General features: G+C 40.2%; 3 protein-coding genes across 3 annotated transcripts; 1 reads left to right on the top strand and 2 right to left on the bottom strand.

The window, feature by feature from the left end:
- The first annotated feature begins 770 nt into the window (after nt 1-770).
- Nucleotides 771-2,505, top strand: LOC112460491 (sperm-associated antigen 7 homolog). The gene is made up of 5 exons (XM_025025189.1): nt 771-1,043; nt 1,161-1,228; nt 1,323-1,411; nt 1,486-1,823; nt 2,185-2,505. The coding sequence occupies exons 1-5, from the start codon at nt 956-958 to the stop codon at nt 2,307-2,309; spliced, it is 708 nt and encodes a 235-aa protein (XP_024880957.1). The 5' UTR covers nt 771-955; the 3' UTR covers nt 2,310-2,505.
- On the bottom strand, nt 2,295-6,009 carry LOC112460490 (exocyst complex component 8). The gene is made up of 9 exons (XM_025025188.1): nt 5,942-6,009; nt 5,718-5,883; nt 5,055-5,416; nt 4,659-4,961; nt 4,446-4,590; nt 3,798-4,310; nt 3,588-3,718; nt 3,045-3,458; nt 2,295-2,961 (listed from the first exon to the last, which is right to left on the bottom strand). The coding sequence occupies exons 2-9, from the start codon at nt 5,773-5,775 to the stop codon at nt 2,755-2,757; spliced, it is 2,133 nt and encodes a 710-aa protein (XP_024880956.1). The 5' UTR covers nt 5,776-5,883; nt 5,942-6,009; the 3' UTR covers nt 2,295-2,754.
- Nucleotides 6,010-7,407: 1,398 nt separating this feature from the next.
- Nucleotides 7,408-13,234, bottom strand: LOC112460489. Its single transcript, XM_025025187.1, has 9 exons — nt 12,995-13,234; nt 12,780-12,912; nt 11,656-11,835; nt 11,290-11,415; nt 11,030-11,209; nt 10,648-10,914; nt 10,074-10,514; nt 7,909-8,536; nt 7,408-7,764 (listed from the first exon to the last, which is right to left on the bottom strand). Exons 3-9 carry the CDS (start codon nt 11,818-11,820, stop codon nt 7,622-7,624), a joined length of 1,950 nt encoding a protein of 649 aa, XP_024880955.1. The 5' UTR covers nt 11,821-11,835; nt 12,780-12,912; nt 12,995-13,234; the 3' UTR covers nt 7,408-7,621.
- Between the last annotated feature and the right edge of the window lie 1,019 nt (nt 13,235-14,253).

Here is a 14,253-nt window from a genome sequence, read left to right as displayed (position 1 = left end):
GACGAACCACATGGCGATAAACACGGGCGCGCGCGGACGTCGCGAGCCAATCGCGGACGAGAACGCTGGACCAAACGCTGGGCCGCTTTTAACTTAACTAGCGCGAAGCCAATCGGACGAATGACCGAGATGACGGCTCAATTAAAACCCCGTAGCTCAATCAGAATAAAGAAAACTAATCTCGAGTTTAGTGAACTTTACTCCGATTGGTAAAATTTCAATTCACTCTCAAACCTAATTCATAATCTGATAAGAGGAGTTACGAATTATTTGATAAATCGATATAATAATAATATAACCAACATAACTCTCTTTAATGAGTTTTAACAATTTAATTTTGTTATTTGTTGAACAATATACCATGTAATTTTTAAATATATATAATAACATATGTGCATTACTGACACAAAGTAATTTTCTTTTAAATATCGAAATGAACGGAAATTGTAAGAATTGCACATAAAAATCTAAATTTAAATCGATAAAGGAATATGAACGGCGAAGAGATCACGATTTAGAATTTCAAAAATTTTATTAATATTTCCGAGAATTTTTTATATTTCCAGGAATTTGCTACATTTGTTAAATATTTTATTGCTATATTTGCAGATACAATTGGCAGCAGAGTATATCGTACGTGTTTTGTGTTCTACCATTCTACACCGCTCAAAGCTTGTCCTAAATTTTTTTTGTCCTACATTTTTTCTCTCTTTCTCTTCCATGTATAATTATACATTTATCTCATTTCAAGTGCAGAAAGCGTAACGTGGTGCATCTACAAAGAGCAAATTCATAAGCTTCTGTATTCAGTCCATTCTGGCCCATTCATTCAGTCGCTCGGTTCCGGAGTATTTAGACTGTTTGGAGTCTTCGATCTTCGCGAGCGTCGCGGAACGTTTTTCCGTAATTTTTCCTTTGGCTTAGCGTTGACGAGGCCAAATAACTCACCGAGATCATGTCGCACATAGATATATTGGCGTCTATCCTGAAATCCATGGACAAGCCGCCGCCAGTGAACGAGAAGCAGAAGGCCCTCATGAAAAGTTAGTTGATTCCCAACCTAAAAATGCTCGCTCTTTAGAAAAAGTGGGAAAAAAAAGAAAGAAAAGAACGGTTTGATATTTTATGTTGGCTCATGCAAATTTATTTCGATTATGCAGAACAGCAGGAGGAATTGCAGAAGCGTCAGAAAGCGGAGGCGGAAAAGTTGAAGCTCTTCCGGCTGAAGGTGAAGTAGCTTATAGTAGTTGCACTTTCATACCTTTTGTCTAACAAAGCCTAATCAGTAATCAGTTCGTCTAACGCGTTACCTTCTTACGTAGGTCGAAGAGAAGATTAACAAGTTTCTACAGGATGACGACGCGAAGGAATACAAATTTCCTGTCATGGATAAGATACACAGGGGCATCGTGTAAGTGCGTTGTTTTGGAAACATTTATACTTGTGGAATATTCTTTTATGATATATCAATGTCCTGGGCTTCAGTTATGACGTAGCAGAAGTAGCGAATGTTCTGGCATATTCCTTCGGCGAGGAAGGCTACGATCGTTACAGCATCATCTTCAAGAGGGAATACGCACCTTCGGAGGATCATTTAGTCGCGCTGCACAATGGCGAAGAGTGGAACGAGGAAGTTGCGAAAAGACTGAAGGAGGAGAGAGAAAGAAAGGCTAAGGAGGAAACGGAGTACTCGAAGTCTAAGAAACGAAAAGAGAATTTCGTGCCCAACAACTACTACAAGGACAAATATCAGCATTTGATCGGCAAGGAAGCCGCCTTGGAAGCTGCTAGGAAAACGGAAGCCAGTAGTAGTTATGGATGTGGTGCGTATAGATATTAATACTGATATACGAGTTAGAGCCTGGTGCATAGAAAAACTTGAATAGTAAGCAAATTGATAACTATCTTAAGTTTTCGACAACGCTTGACTGTGATTGGTCAACTTCAGTTTTTCTATGTGCCAGGGCCCTTACCTAACTTTTACTGCAAACTCAACCTTTCCGTTATGGTATGACTCCATTGGAAATTATTATAAAATAATTATATAATGTGCATTATTTTAAGATCTTACAACGAACAAGCAATATTCGTATTTGCAGTAAAGATTACGAAACATTGTTATAAAATTGAGTGACTCGTTCTATATGCATGTAATGTAATAATGGAATTGTTTTTTTCTCGCAGTTCCTAGTGAAAACAAGAAGGATCAAAGGAGTATAGAACAAACTCTGGCCGATATACGCGCCAAGAAGAGGAAACTGGAAACGAATAATGAAGCCAGCAATTGCAGCGACAACAGTACAAAATAGTGCTATTATATAAATAATCATAGGCATACATAAATTATATATCCAATTAAACGTGTAAATAATTTCAACGTATTAGATATGTTACAACGTTATTACAAGTTACTATATTATACGCACCATTAGGGAAGCTGCGTGGTAGTCTGATTTGTTTAATTTCCCTTGTTCATTAAATATACTACGAGGTACTATAATGGTTCTACGATGGCATTACAATTAATGTTTACCTGCCTGGATTAGAAGTGCAACGAGTCACTTCTATATCGTCTCACTATGATACGTGTATTTATTACTGAGGAGAGAGAATTGAGTCTTTTATATACAATATAATACATCGTCTCGCATGTGCATATATATATATGTATATACATATGCATAAGCATTTGTTTCTGCGATATTTTTCTTCGCCTATATAAATTATAAACGGCTCGGCATCTCTATTTCCAATTTAGAGATATTCCGTGGTGGTGTATTTAGGAACTGAAGTTCTCGGAGCCGGCCTCGGCTTCGTAGGCGATGGAGACTCGAATACGATCTGTTCTTTCAGAGCAAGCAGCTTTGTGAACTTCTGGTTCGTCGTGGATTTGTACAGTTCCAGGCCTCGGGCGATAATAACGTCTCGCACATAGGCTGCATTATTTTGTACTAATTTTCGCTAAGGGAAAGAAGTGAAATCTTGTAAAATTCGAATTTATTCACAATGTGCAATTTAATATAGCAGGGAGACACTCGTTTTACCTCTTGCTTCAATTTCGGATCCGTAAGCGAGACGATCAAATGCTGAACTTCGATTCGCATCACGGATACGAGCACGCCGTCTATCGTAGATATAAGCTCGGGTGTGGCTACGCTAAGACAGTCTTCTAACAAACTGACGTAGATCTTGGAAAAAGTTAATATATTGTACGTCAACGGTATCCAATAATCATTTGTCTGAAACGCTGGTACACCGATACCAAGATCATCGAGTTCGGTTAACAGCTTCTGGAGATTCTGACTAGTTTCCAGATTCGTCGGTCGCCAAGTGTCCTCCGCTACGTGACGTTTCACCGTATCGGCACAGTTATTTCCCGCGTCCTGGATAGCTTTGGCTAACGGTGATCTAAGTTGCCCGTCTAACTGATAACGAAAGTCCATGCCAAGCTGGGTCAACTGAAAATTGAGTTATTATAAACTTGTGTTGAAATTTGCGTTTATAGTACGCAGACACAGAGGCCATATATATCTAAATATAGTACTTCTGCGAATAGGACTATCGCTAAGATTAGAATGTATACATACCTGATCGCAGTGACTTCGAACAGTGACAATGCATTCTACCAATGTGCTTAGCGTAACTTGTGGCACAAACAGCTGCTGAGCTAAGTGCGACGTTAAGTGCTTCACCTCCTGGCTGCACCATACAACCAAGCCTTGAACGACAACGAGCAAGTCAAATAAATCCACTGTTCGATCGTAAAACATCTGTGGCTCTTATCGATGCTAAATTACCGGAAGTGCAATTTGTAGATTTAGGGAAGGTTTTCAGGAATTCTCTCGCTATCTCCACTATATTGCTGAAGGCGATCGCGCTGAGCTGCTTCACGTAAGCCACGGTCGTACCATCTCGCTTGATCCTCTTCAGTCGCGCCTTCAGCACCGCGCTGCACAATCGCAGATACAAGTGGCACGCTTGTGCGCTCCTATTCAGCTGTATCAGGAGCTTGACCGCGCGTCGTGCGCTTCTCAAACCGCCGCCCTGCAGCGATTTCGCTTCCGCGCTCAACTCCAGTTCCTTGGTTAGCACGTTCACCAGCGAGCGACCTCTCTCGTTCACCTTCGTCTGGATCTCCGTCAGCAGGGGCGTTGATTCAGTGTCCTTCAAGTAGACTTTTGCCTTCTCCAATAAACCGTAAGCTTCCTCGAAGTGACGTTGCGCTATGCAAGAGTCCAGATCCTCGGCTACTTCCAGCACCCATTCCGGCGGCGGTTCGTAATACTCCGAGTCATCGTCATCGTCCATCCCTGGTAAAAAAATTTCAACGATCTTAAAAATGCTCGACGAACAAAAACTCAAGAAAATGAACGAAAATGAATGAAGATAGGACACGTATCGCGAAACAAAAAATTCCTACGGAATGCAAGATCTTTCTGCCTTACCTAACGTATTCGATTCCAAAGACATCGAACGAGACGGCGCCGCTTTGTCCTCCTTTGGATGCTTGTCGTTATCCGGTGCGTCGACTGAATTCTCCTCCGCCAGCTTTGCTCTTTTCGCTTGCTCGCACTTATCCAACCACTCTTTCTGTAAGATAAGTATATTCAAATAATACTCCGACGTGATTTACGATCGTTGTTTTCGAGCGCACTAACTTTACTTGTCGCTGTGGCACACTGGAACACTCTCGTATCGGAGAACGCCAACAGTTTGAACGACAGCTTCACGGTGCCGTGATCCCTCACGTTGACGATCGCCAGACTTTCCAAGTTATAAACTGCCTGCATTTTGTATCTAGGCGGGCCGCGTCTGCCGCCATTCGCCAGCCAGGACGCGACCATCAGGACGTCGTTGAACAAGTATGCGTGAATTCTCTTTAACGGCGTACCCTCGATCGGATCCAACTCGAGCAAGGAACCTTCGTGTAAGCACACGCGTCCTGGAGTCTCGGCTAAGCTCTGTAAAAAAAAAAAGAGGAAAAAAAGAAGAAAATAAAGCATATAAATCTTTCGTTGATATTTTACAAAATATTTCGTTCGTCGAATGCCAACCAGAGCGCCTTCCACATTTTCAATCAGCTGAATGAGTTTCTGCTTCTGCTCCTCCTCCTTGGACACGGAGTCAGCCAAGTTCTCCTGCTGCGACTCGGGCAGATCCTCGAAAACAACCCCCGTCGTTCTGGTGGAGCCCAGCGTGCTCAGCAAGGCACGCTGCTCGCTCAGGAGCTGTGACAGCTGATACATCTCGCTCTCCAAGTGCGAGATCTCCTTGGCGGTTTCGATGAACTGCATGTAGTTCTGGTAGACATTCCGTTTCAATTGAGCGGACGTATTGTTCGCCAGTTCCTGAATCTTCGCACGCTGCTGCCTCAATTCGTCCGCACCGACGCATTGCGCGCTCAGCTCCTTCACGACTGTAAGAAGAATCAAACAGCATGACAGATACAATTCACGTTTATTGTCCTTCGCATATTTGTATATTTTTATATTTATCCTCAATTTCGTATACAATTAATTGGCAAACGAGCTATTTATGTGATTACGTCAGATTGAAGAGACAGTGCGCGATTGAGTGCGATATAAATTCTAAATATTTCACGAACAAGTGTCACATTACTGAAGACAAAGTACGATCAATGCCGTGACGATTCCTCTTTTTCAAACATCGAGTTTCGCATCCCTTAACGCGGGGTATGCATCCCCCCGATAACTCACATTTCTCCGGGTTAAAGTCCTCGGCAGCGAAAACCTTCGCCAGGTTATTATCGGCCATCGCGAGAGGATCGGTTGTCCGCGGGGGGGGAGTGTTTTTACTATCGTCAACAGCACCGGTTACGTGCCCCTGTCATGTTACGCTCCCGTCGAGTCGCTTCGCCGTCGCCTGTCACAAATAAATCAACATGATTTCGCGTCGGTTTACACCTCCGCCCCGATCTAACCTCGCTCGACGTATCCCGGATCCCGGGGGCCAGGGGCCAGTCCGGCCAGTGCGCCGCCGAGAGCGCCAGAGCGGTCAGCGGAATCGGGACGATCGGTAGTATCGGAGTTCTTCGTTATCCTCATCACACTTTTACCGATGATCGGACAGCAGTTATTCGCTAAGATCAATTACCGACAAATAGTATCTCCGTCGGCGAACCTATCGAGTCGTGTCGAGCGCTCGATTTCGAACAAAATGCGCTAGATAACGTTATCGCCGACTCCGCTTTACCCCGCGCATGTAATTCCGCATATTTATCCGTCAAATACAATCCCGACGCGTATAGATCGACGTTCAATTCGCTCGAGAAATAATTCAATTCGCATTTTCGTGGCCGCGTAAACGATGATATTCGCGAGACGAGTTTTCCGGATTGAATCGGGATCGATCTTCGGTAGCTTATAAGGACGTATCGCAAGTGTTCCTTTCAGCTGGGAGTGTGGCGGCTCCTGTAATCCGGCTACTCGGAGGCTGGTTGTGTTGGAGGGTCTGAGGTCGGGGGCACCTGCTGGTACGGGGTTCACGTTGACTGGGCGTCCGCGCTAAGCTCGCCATCAATATGGGCACCCCGGAGGAGTCCGGGGTGACCAGGTTAGCTAAGGAGAGGCGAACCGGGCCAGAGGGGAAACCCAGCAGCCAAAAGTCTCCGTGGCGGGCAGTAGTGGGATCGCGCCCGGGAGTGGGACCGCATCGGCAGCCTGGTTGATATGATCCGACACACCAACTTTTTGCACTTTTTTTTCAATTTTCCAACGATCCCCAAAGCCCTCCCGTACGCTTTTGCAAAAAATCTGATTTTTTCGAGGCACTTTTTGTTGTATTTTTTTTTATATATTTATAGCTACACGACGTTCTCTAATGTTTACCGAGAATTCGAAGACAAACTTCGAATTTGCATTGCTTTTCTTGAGTCAAGTACGAATATCGTTAGCCTTCGGGGATTATACTGATGTGTTATTTTAGCATGTTTTATTTAAATAAAAAATTAGAAATTAAAGAGATTAAAATTTTATATTCCAAGAAGGGTAACACTGATTCTTGTGTGCAGACTGAACTTATATATTTTAAAGAATGACTTTATACTCTAATTTGTATTAATTTTAATGCAAGTGCAATAGATGTCTATTCAGATATAATGATATAATTTTAAACGATTTATAATTCACGCACATTTCAGAATAGGATTCTGTTCATGATTTTATTTGCCTATATTTCCACGTTTTTTTAATATGTGCTAATTTTCAATCACTCCTCGTATTATACAGCACATAAAATTGTGAATCGAACGCTATCCTAAACTCGTGACACGAATAGATGTATAATTAATGTCTAAAAATGACCCTTGGGCAGTTATATTTATGCAAAGTCACTTCGATCACTATTTTACGCGGTAAATAGGGCAGGGAAAAGAAGCATAACATGTTGCATTTGTGGAAAAACTTTTTTAATCCTATTATAACCATTGTCTTGCAATGAAAATGATAATGCTGTCACATAAGGATTCACTCTTGCGGCAAGGAAATAATTTACAGTACATAATATAAACACTTGAATTGCATGTTAATCAATTTCTTCCTGATACAGTAAACTTTGCCATCGCAGTCGGTTTATTCGTGCTCTTATCTAATATAAAAAAAATCTACGACTTCTGCTTTTCTTTCTTCGCTTGCTCTGCCAATGCTTCTAATCGGTCGTGTTCCGCGATTAAGGCATCCACTTCATTCGCCGGCAGTATTTTCGTCTTTGTCTTACCATCTTCGCGCGTCAATATCGCCATTTCCACTGCAAGTAAAGGATACGGACTTACAACTCAACAACTCTGTTACAAATGATTACGAGCTATTACAGAATGATATCGAAAACTGTGCGTGATTATATTAGCTTAGAGAATCGACCGCACTGATTTACATATAAATGAAAATTTACCCTTTTCGGCAGAGAGCTTGTTCATGTCTAGAGTTTTGGAGAGCACTTTGATAGCGAGCGACATTGCGTCTTTCAGGGTGGTCTCGCCCTCTTTATATTCCTGCTTCAAGGACGATACCGCCGCTGCCGAATTATTGCCGATACACGTCGCCTTCCAACCGCCGTAGTTCCCGCTGGGATCCGACTGATACAACTGATAGCCGTAATGTTTGTCCCATCCCATGTACAAGATAGATACGCCAAAGGGTCTCTTCCCACCGTATTGGGTATACGCCTGTTTAACGTCGCATAGCCACGAGACGAGCTGCTCGCAGGGTATAGCTTCGCCGTACTGAAGAAGGTATCTCTGCGCGATGAGGCGCAGCTCGTTCGTCAGGACATTCGCGTCCGAAGTTATGCCAGCCACCGAACAAACTATGTCGTCGTTCAACTTGTAGATCTTTTCGGAGAAAAACACCTCGTCCAGTAACTTGTTGGTGTTGCGTTTCTCAGCCGCCAGTAGAATACCGTCGTTTGCCAGTATGCCCAGACAAGTGCCGGCATGGCTTATAGCCTCCATGGCGTACTCGACTTGGTAGAGTCTCCCTTCCGGTGAGAAAATTGTGGTACGTGTGTCATATCTACGTGCCTGTAAGGTATAACGAAATACAGTTGATTGGCCTGTCTAAATTTAATTTTTTTTATTCTATCACGGATATAAGGAAGCAAATGTGAGTGAAATAAAACCGCTATCGATCAGAAGACTTATCTAAATAAGTGCTTATAGAATTTAAAAGACAGCTAACGTATGCATTCCCTCATGTTTTGTCAGGAGTGTCAGAAACTTTAAACCAAATACATTGACTTCATTTTAATATCCCGTGTATTAAATATGCGTCATAACAGCGGTAATTGCAACTGCGATATGTTAATATTTTAAAATTATAACAAATGTTAGTCTTGATGACAATGCACTTCCTACATAACCTATGAGAAAATACTGAAGGTGCTCCAAGAATATAACTCCAAAGCTGAATAAATGTAATGTTGAGCCGCAGTGAGGTTCTTCAACTTACCATTTTGCAAGAAGTTTTACGTTAATAAAGTGTCTATCAGTTGTGTATCAAATGCCGCTCACGAGTCCAGCACTCTGACACTTCGACTTCGCGGAATGATTGGCAGGTTGACCGAAACATGAAATTCTCGAAAGTCGTCACGCAACTCGATAGGCATATCGATAATACTTGAAATCGATATAAAAATACGGCGGAAAATACGAAATGAACAGTAGAACGTAATCACTCATCTTCCTCGCGTTAATACGATTTCATCTTTTGTTCGTTTTTTTCACGAGTGGGCAACGATATGTGATGGGAGAATTAAATACTTTCTATATGCACACTATTTATTTATTATTTCTTTTTATTAAGCCTATAATAGTATTACTATTAGTATTACTAATAGTAGTATTACGATTAAGCTTAACATACGAATAGAATTTATGCTTATATAGATTAACAAATATTCAGATCATGAAACATACACATATACGCAAATGTATCTCTACGGTTATACAGATATATTCATAATGTTATAGCCCTGAACAAACACATAATTTTTTCTTTCGCAACTTAATCTTATAGACTTCTCTGGAATATATAAAGAAACTATTTTATATCTTTTTTATTCTACATATAGACTGAGATATTTGTATAGATCACTTTTCTGTTATATGTTAATCTTACTTTCTAAATAACTCATAAGATCAAGAGACACCGCAGTGTCTCGCGTCAAGTACACGCGGAACGAGACCGACCGTGACTCTTTTACGCGACGCGACGGGTTGCAAGTACCCGAGATGTTGAGATCTTACGTCTTTACGTGTATAAATGAAAAGATATTGTTAAAAATGATTAGCGCCATTCATAGCGTCGTCTTTTAATTAAGCTTTGCACTACAGAGGGGTGTTTAGTACCATGAGAATTATACGAGACACATTGACATCAGTGATTAAAGAGAAATAATTATTTTCTTGAGGCAATTGGCCTGTTCGTTTTCGCTGCACTTCTGAACTAGCGCAATAAGTTAGAATGAAACAAATATACTTTCTTTCATTCTAACTTATTGCACTAGTTCAGAAGTGCAGCGAAAACGAACAGGCCAAAATATCTCTTCGCTTAGTCCACTCTTAGTATAAGGTCTTTCAATTGCTGGAGTATTCGTGCATTCTCCTCGGCAGCAGCATTCTGTATCTCAGCTACATAAGTTAATTGATCATCAAATTTGCTCAAGATCTCATTCAACGCTGGTTCCTTTTCACCAAGGTCTTTTTTCATTTGTTCAAGCATTGTTGTCTTCTCCGTAGGCTGTACCTTTTTGGCACTTGACTCATTCTTCAATAAAGCCAGAAGTTTATCAGTAACTCGATCACCAGACACGCTCGAAGTGCTTGCAATACATTCGTCTCTTTCTTTCTTTTTTTTATCAATATTAAACGGTTCCAAAGTTGCAGCTGCCTCAGTTTTCTCAACTGTTTTCTTAACTGATGTATCTTGATTTTGATTAGAAATTGAAAAATTTCCATTTTCTCTATTGATTTGCTGGAGATAATCTTTTAAGGACATTTTCTGAAAATATAATTTACCAAGTAATTAAAAAGTTGAAAGAGAACGATACATTTATGATATTATTCATTTACAAGCAAGCTCAATCAAATGTTTATGAATGTGTTTTATACATATAAAAAGTAAATTATATTACCGTTTCCGTTTTAATTCCGATGACATTTTTACGCGGAGGCTGTTCCATTTCCAATTGCTCAATATCATCATCTTCAGGAGCTAATTCATCATATAACATTCTATGGAGTGAATTAGCATGAAATTCAGGAACAAACTTAGCTTGTATATTTGTGTTATGATCATCATCATGATCATCCATTTGCGTGCTCTTATCGAAGCTCTCATTTGGTGAGAATACGCAGGATGAAGAAGTATCACGAGGAGGACGTAATGGTACTTCGTAAACCTGAAATTACAGAAGGAATAAATATATTTATATAAATTATATTGATTATAGTGTACTCGTAGCGTTATTTATTTAAATACACATTAAAAAAACGTTTGCATGAAATATATTTCACCGTGTCTTTCGTTAAAGATGAGACTGCGCTCGCAGAAGAAAATCCTTTGAGATTTGCTATACGCATTCGTTCGCTTTCCCTAAACTTCCTTCTCTCTGATTTTGTCAATCCAGACACGCATCGAAGCACCGGCTTTTTCGATGAAACCTCCATCGGATCGTAAGCCGGGACTTCTGGTTCCTGTCGAACAAAACATATGGAATTATATAACGTAAATCGGTATTGATTTAAACTAGTTGAATCTTCACTGTCTTCTATACCTCTTCCCAATTTTCAGCTGAGTCGTATGCGTTCATAATTATTGGAGGCTCCTCTACCTTTGGTTTTTCACATCCGGGATCCACATTTATCAATTTTCCAAGACTGGAACACGTCGCAATATGCTCCTACAATATTAAAATATTGATTAAAACATGATATTAATTTAACAGAGATTTTTCAAAGTGACCCACGTATTTAAACCATACAATTTGAATGTATAAAACAGTGCAATACCAAAGGAAAAAGTTATTTCTTCCGGCACATAAGAATCACACCGAGCATTTCCCAAACGTGAATTCTGAGACACCTTGTTCATATGTATGTACACATGCCACGTGCATACAAATCTGTACTTTTCGTCTTACCTTAAGAAGATGACGATCTACTATGTGAGTCTTGTCCAACGGACACTCTACCTTGTCAGATACTTTACTAGTTTTCTTGCATTTTGATATATGAGACATATATTTATATTTTCGAATGCGATGCGCAGGATTGTAGGGACAGGACACTATGAGATCTGCCTCCATTTTTAGTATTCAATTCTAGAAATCAGAAAATCAGTTATTACAAAGTCATTCTTCTTTCCTCATCATTATCATATTATCGATATGAGAAATTCCTCGTTAAATATAAGAAATTCTAGAAAACATATGAAAAAAGAAATTACTTTCTAATGCGGTGCCTACCATTGACAATTGGAAGGTAGAATTTTTAAAGTTTTTCAAAACCTCTCAATTCTGTATTCGGATCAGTACTTTTTTAATATAAAATTATCTGTCGTTTCTCAATTTTTGTATAAAATACTTAACTTACTTAATACGAGTCAAAAGGTAAAATAATCCCCTGTCAAATAAAGGTTACAACAAACGTTCCCCAATCAAACAGACACATAAATATCCTTATTTTTGTTACATTGTTATTAACAAGGTCAAGCTTCTTGTTGTGGAAGAAAATCACGATTATAATATATGTAAGAAATAAAGCGAGTGCGATATATCTATATGTAATGAACATAAGTTTGCTCAACCCTCCGTCTGTTTTTTTTTGCATCTTTGGAGTATATACGTGGGTCTGTCACGTTTAACACTATTTTTGTTGCCTTAAAACATTTAGAAAAATCTGGATAAATTCACAAAACGTCTGTCTACATTGTAATTGTACGATTTTACCGTTATTTTTATAATAATCATCGTTTATTTAATATTTTCTGGCAGGTTTGTGCAAGTTTTACAATTATACCAGCAGATATAAATTTTGCATCGGACGCCATAGACCCACGTATGCAGACGGAGGGTCGAATAACAAACTGAACCTCAGATATTCAAGCAACGACCAATCTTGTCCTCTAATCAATAAATATTATCAAACATGTCGCGTAGCTCATACTAGTTCGTCGAACGGAAACTTTAATATATGTTTAGCCGAGCGAATCCCCAAAGATGCTTTAACACACACACACACAATTACACTTGTCTACCATACTTACTTGAAAATCTACGTGAAATGAAGGAAATTTCGTCGAGGTACGCTTATACCGTGAAGATCTACTTTATCTCTCTTCTTCCTTTCCTCTATAGCAAATTTTTGACCTACCGGTGTCAACAAAACGCCTCAATACACTGTAAATCAATATTCTTATTTTCTACTGGCCATCCATCTCCTTGACCGATATTAATGGCGATTGTTCACGATCATTCTCACCGATTGGTTTCCAATGAACAGTGGATCAGTCCACCAAATTAATCCTCCTGCCCCTGGCGAGTCGTTGATGGTCGTTGAGACGCAAGCACCTCTCACTGCCTCTTCACAGAGTCTTCAGCAGTCTTCAGCTTGCTTCAGCCTCTGATCTCGGATCCCGCGTTATCGCGCTCAATATGTTTACTCGAAGAGAACAAACGTGTGGCAGGGCAGACAAAGGGAAGTCTGATGTGAATGACGTAATAAAGAGATACCCTTGATATGTAAGGGTAGGGAGGGAGGGACTATTGCACTTTTTGCACTTGAAACCTTCGCTTTCTCTCTCTCTCCCTTCAATGTCCGAATATATTTTTTATCTCGTTTTAAAACTTTGGGGGATTTCAGGCTTCGGGCAAGTTCAGAGAAACAAAAGAGAAACGGATCGACTTTAATTTCCGAGTCGTTACAAATTGAGAAGAACGTTCGTGGAGTTGTCAATTTGTCTCTCTTCTGCTCTCTTTTTCTCAAACCACTGGCAACAGGTTATCTTTTATTGTTGCTTTTCAAGACAATTGAATCTAGGCATAAATCGAAAGGCGCATTTCTCGATATTTCCGTCAAAATTTCAAGGAGAATATATTTCGATAAAGGGATAGATTCAACTCAAATCTTGCGGATTTATAATCCGGAAGTGGCAAGAAGAAAATCATCGTGGTAATGGGTCGCGTTTAGCAGACACAACTGTTGCACAACTGTTGAGTTCGTCTTATTAACACTCCGCGTTGATTGGTTGGTTTCAATGGTTCTAAAAGTAAGAGCCAATCACGTTCGACTGCTACTCAGCGGCTTGGTCTGCTGAACGCGGCCATATGTAATTATCCGCGAATCGAATTTCCGGAGCTAGATTCAGAATGGCGCGAAATTTGAATAGGATTCGAAACTCGCGTCGAAGAATCCTGAACTATGGAAGCAAGCGATACAAGTGTCGTTTTGTCTTTGTTACTCATCATTGCCAAAAAAGTAAGATAGAACGATGTTTGCGTCGACCTGTGTCGCTTACTGGAAAGCTCCCAATGACTCGGTCATCGACGAGACTGCAATTTTTTTGACGATTGAAGAGCAAAATTCCAATTTTGATTCACCTTTTATCTAATTGTCTAGAAAAAAAAGGAGATACAAATTTTATGCGAATAAAATATAATTGTAAGATATATTATTGATACATCTCTTCTCTCTCGTTTCAGGCTTTAGATTCACTCGCTGAATATATATTATCCGAAGCA

The sequence above is a fragment of the Temnothorax curvispinosus genome, unplaced genomic scaffold, assembly GCF_003070985.1.
Source record: "Temnothorax curvispinosus isolate PA1 unplaced genomic scaffold, ASM307098v1 QBEX01010597.1, whole genome shotgun sequence".
In the NCBI taxonomy this organism is placed as follows: domain Eukaryota; kingdom Metazoa; phylum Arthropoda; class Insecta; order Hymenoptera; family Formicidae; genus Temnothorax; species Temnothorax curvispinosus.
The sequence above is the reverse complement of the archived record's forward strand: the minus strand, read 5'-3'. Positions and strand labels throughout refer to the sequence as shown.

Coding starts and splice junctions, on each gene's coding strand:
- LOC112460491 (XM_025025189.1), top strand. CDS start 956: ATGTCGCACATAGATATATTGGCGTCTATCCTGAAATCCATGGACAAG. Junction 1,229..1,322: donor TGAAGCTCTTCCGGCTGAAG/GTGAAGTAGCTT, acceptor CTTCTTACGTAG/GTCGAAGAGAAGATTAACAA. Junction 1,412..1,485: donor AAGATACACAGGGGCATCGT/GTAAGTGCGTTG, acceptor CCTGGGCTTCAG/TTATGACGTAGCAGAAGTAG.
- LOC112460490 (XM_025025188.1), bottom strand. CDS start 5,775: ATGGCCGATAATAACCTGGCGAAGGTTTTCGCTGCCGAGGACTTTAAC. Junction 5,417..5,717: donor GGACTTTAACCCGGAGAAAT/GTGAGTTATCGG, acceptor TTCTTCTTACAG/TCGTGAAGGAGCTGAGCGCG. Junction 3,459..3,587: donor TTCGAAGTCACTGCGATCAG/GTATGTATACAT, acceptor CTCAATTTTCAG/TTGACCCAGCTTGGCATGGA.
- LOC112460489 (XM_025025187.1), bottom strand. CDS start 11,820: ATGGAGGCAGATCTCATAGTGTCCTGTCCCTACAATCCTGCGCATCGC. Junction 11,416..11,655: donor TAGATCGTCATCTTCTTAAG/GTAAGACGAAAA, acceptor TTAATATTGTAG/GAGCATATTGCGACGTGTTC. Junction 11,210..11,289: donor CAGCTGAAAATTGGGAAGAG/GTATAGAAGACA, acceptor TTTGTTCGACAG/GAACCAGAAGTCCCGGCTTA.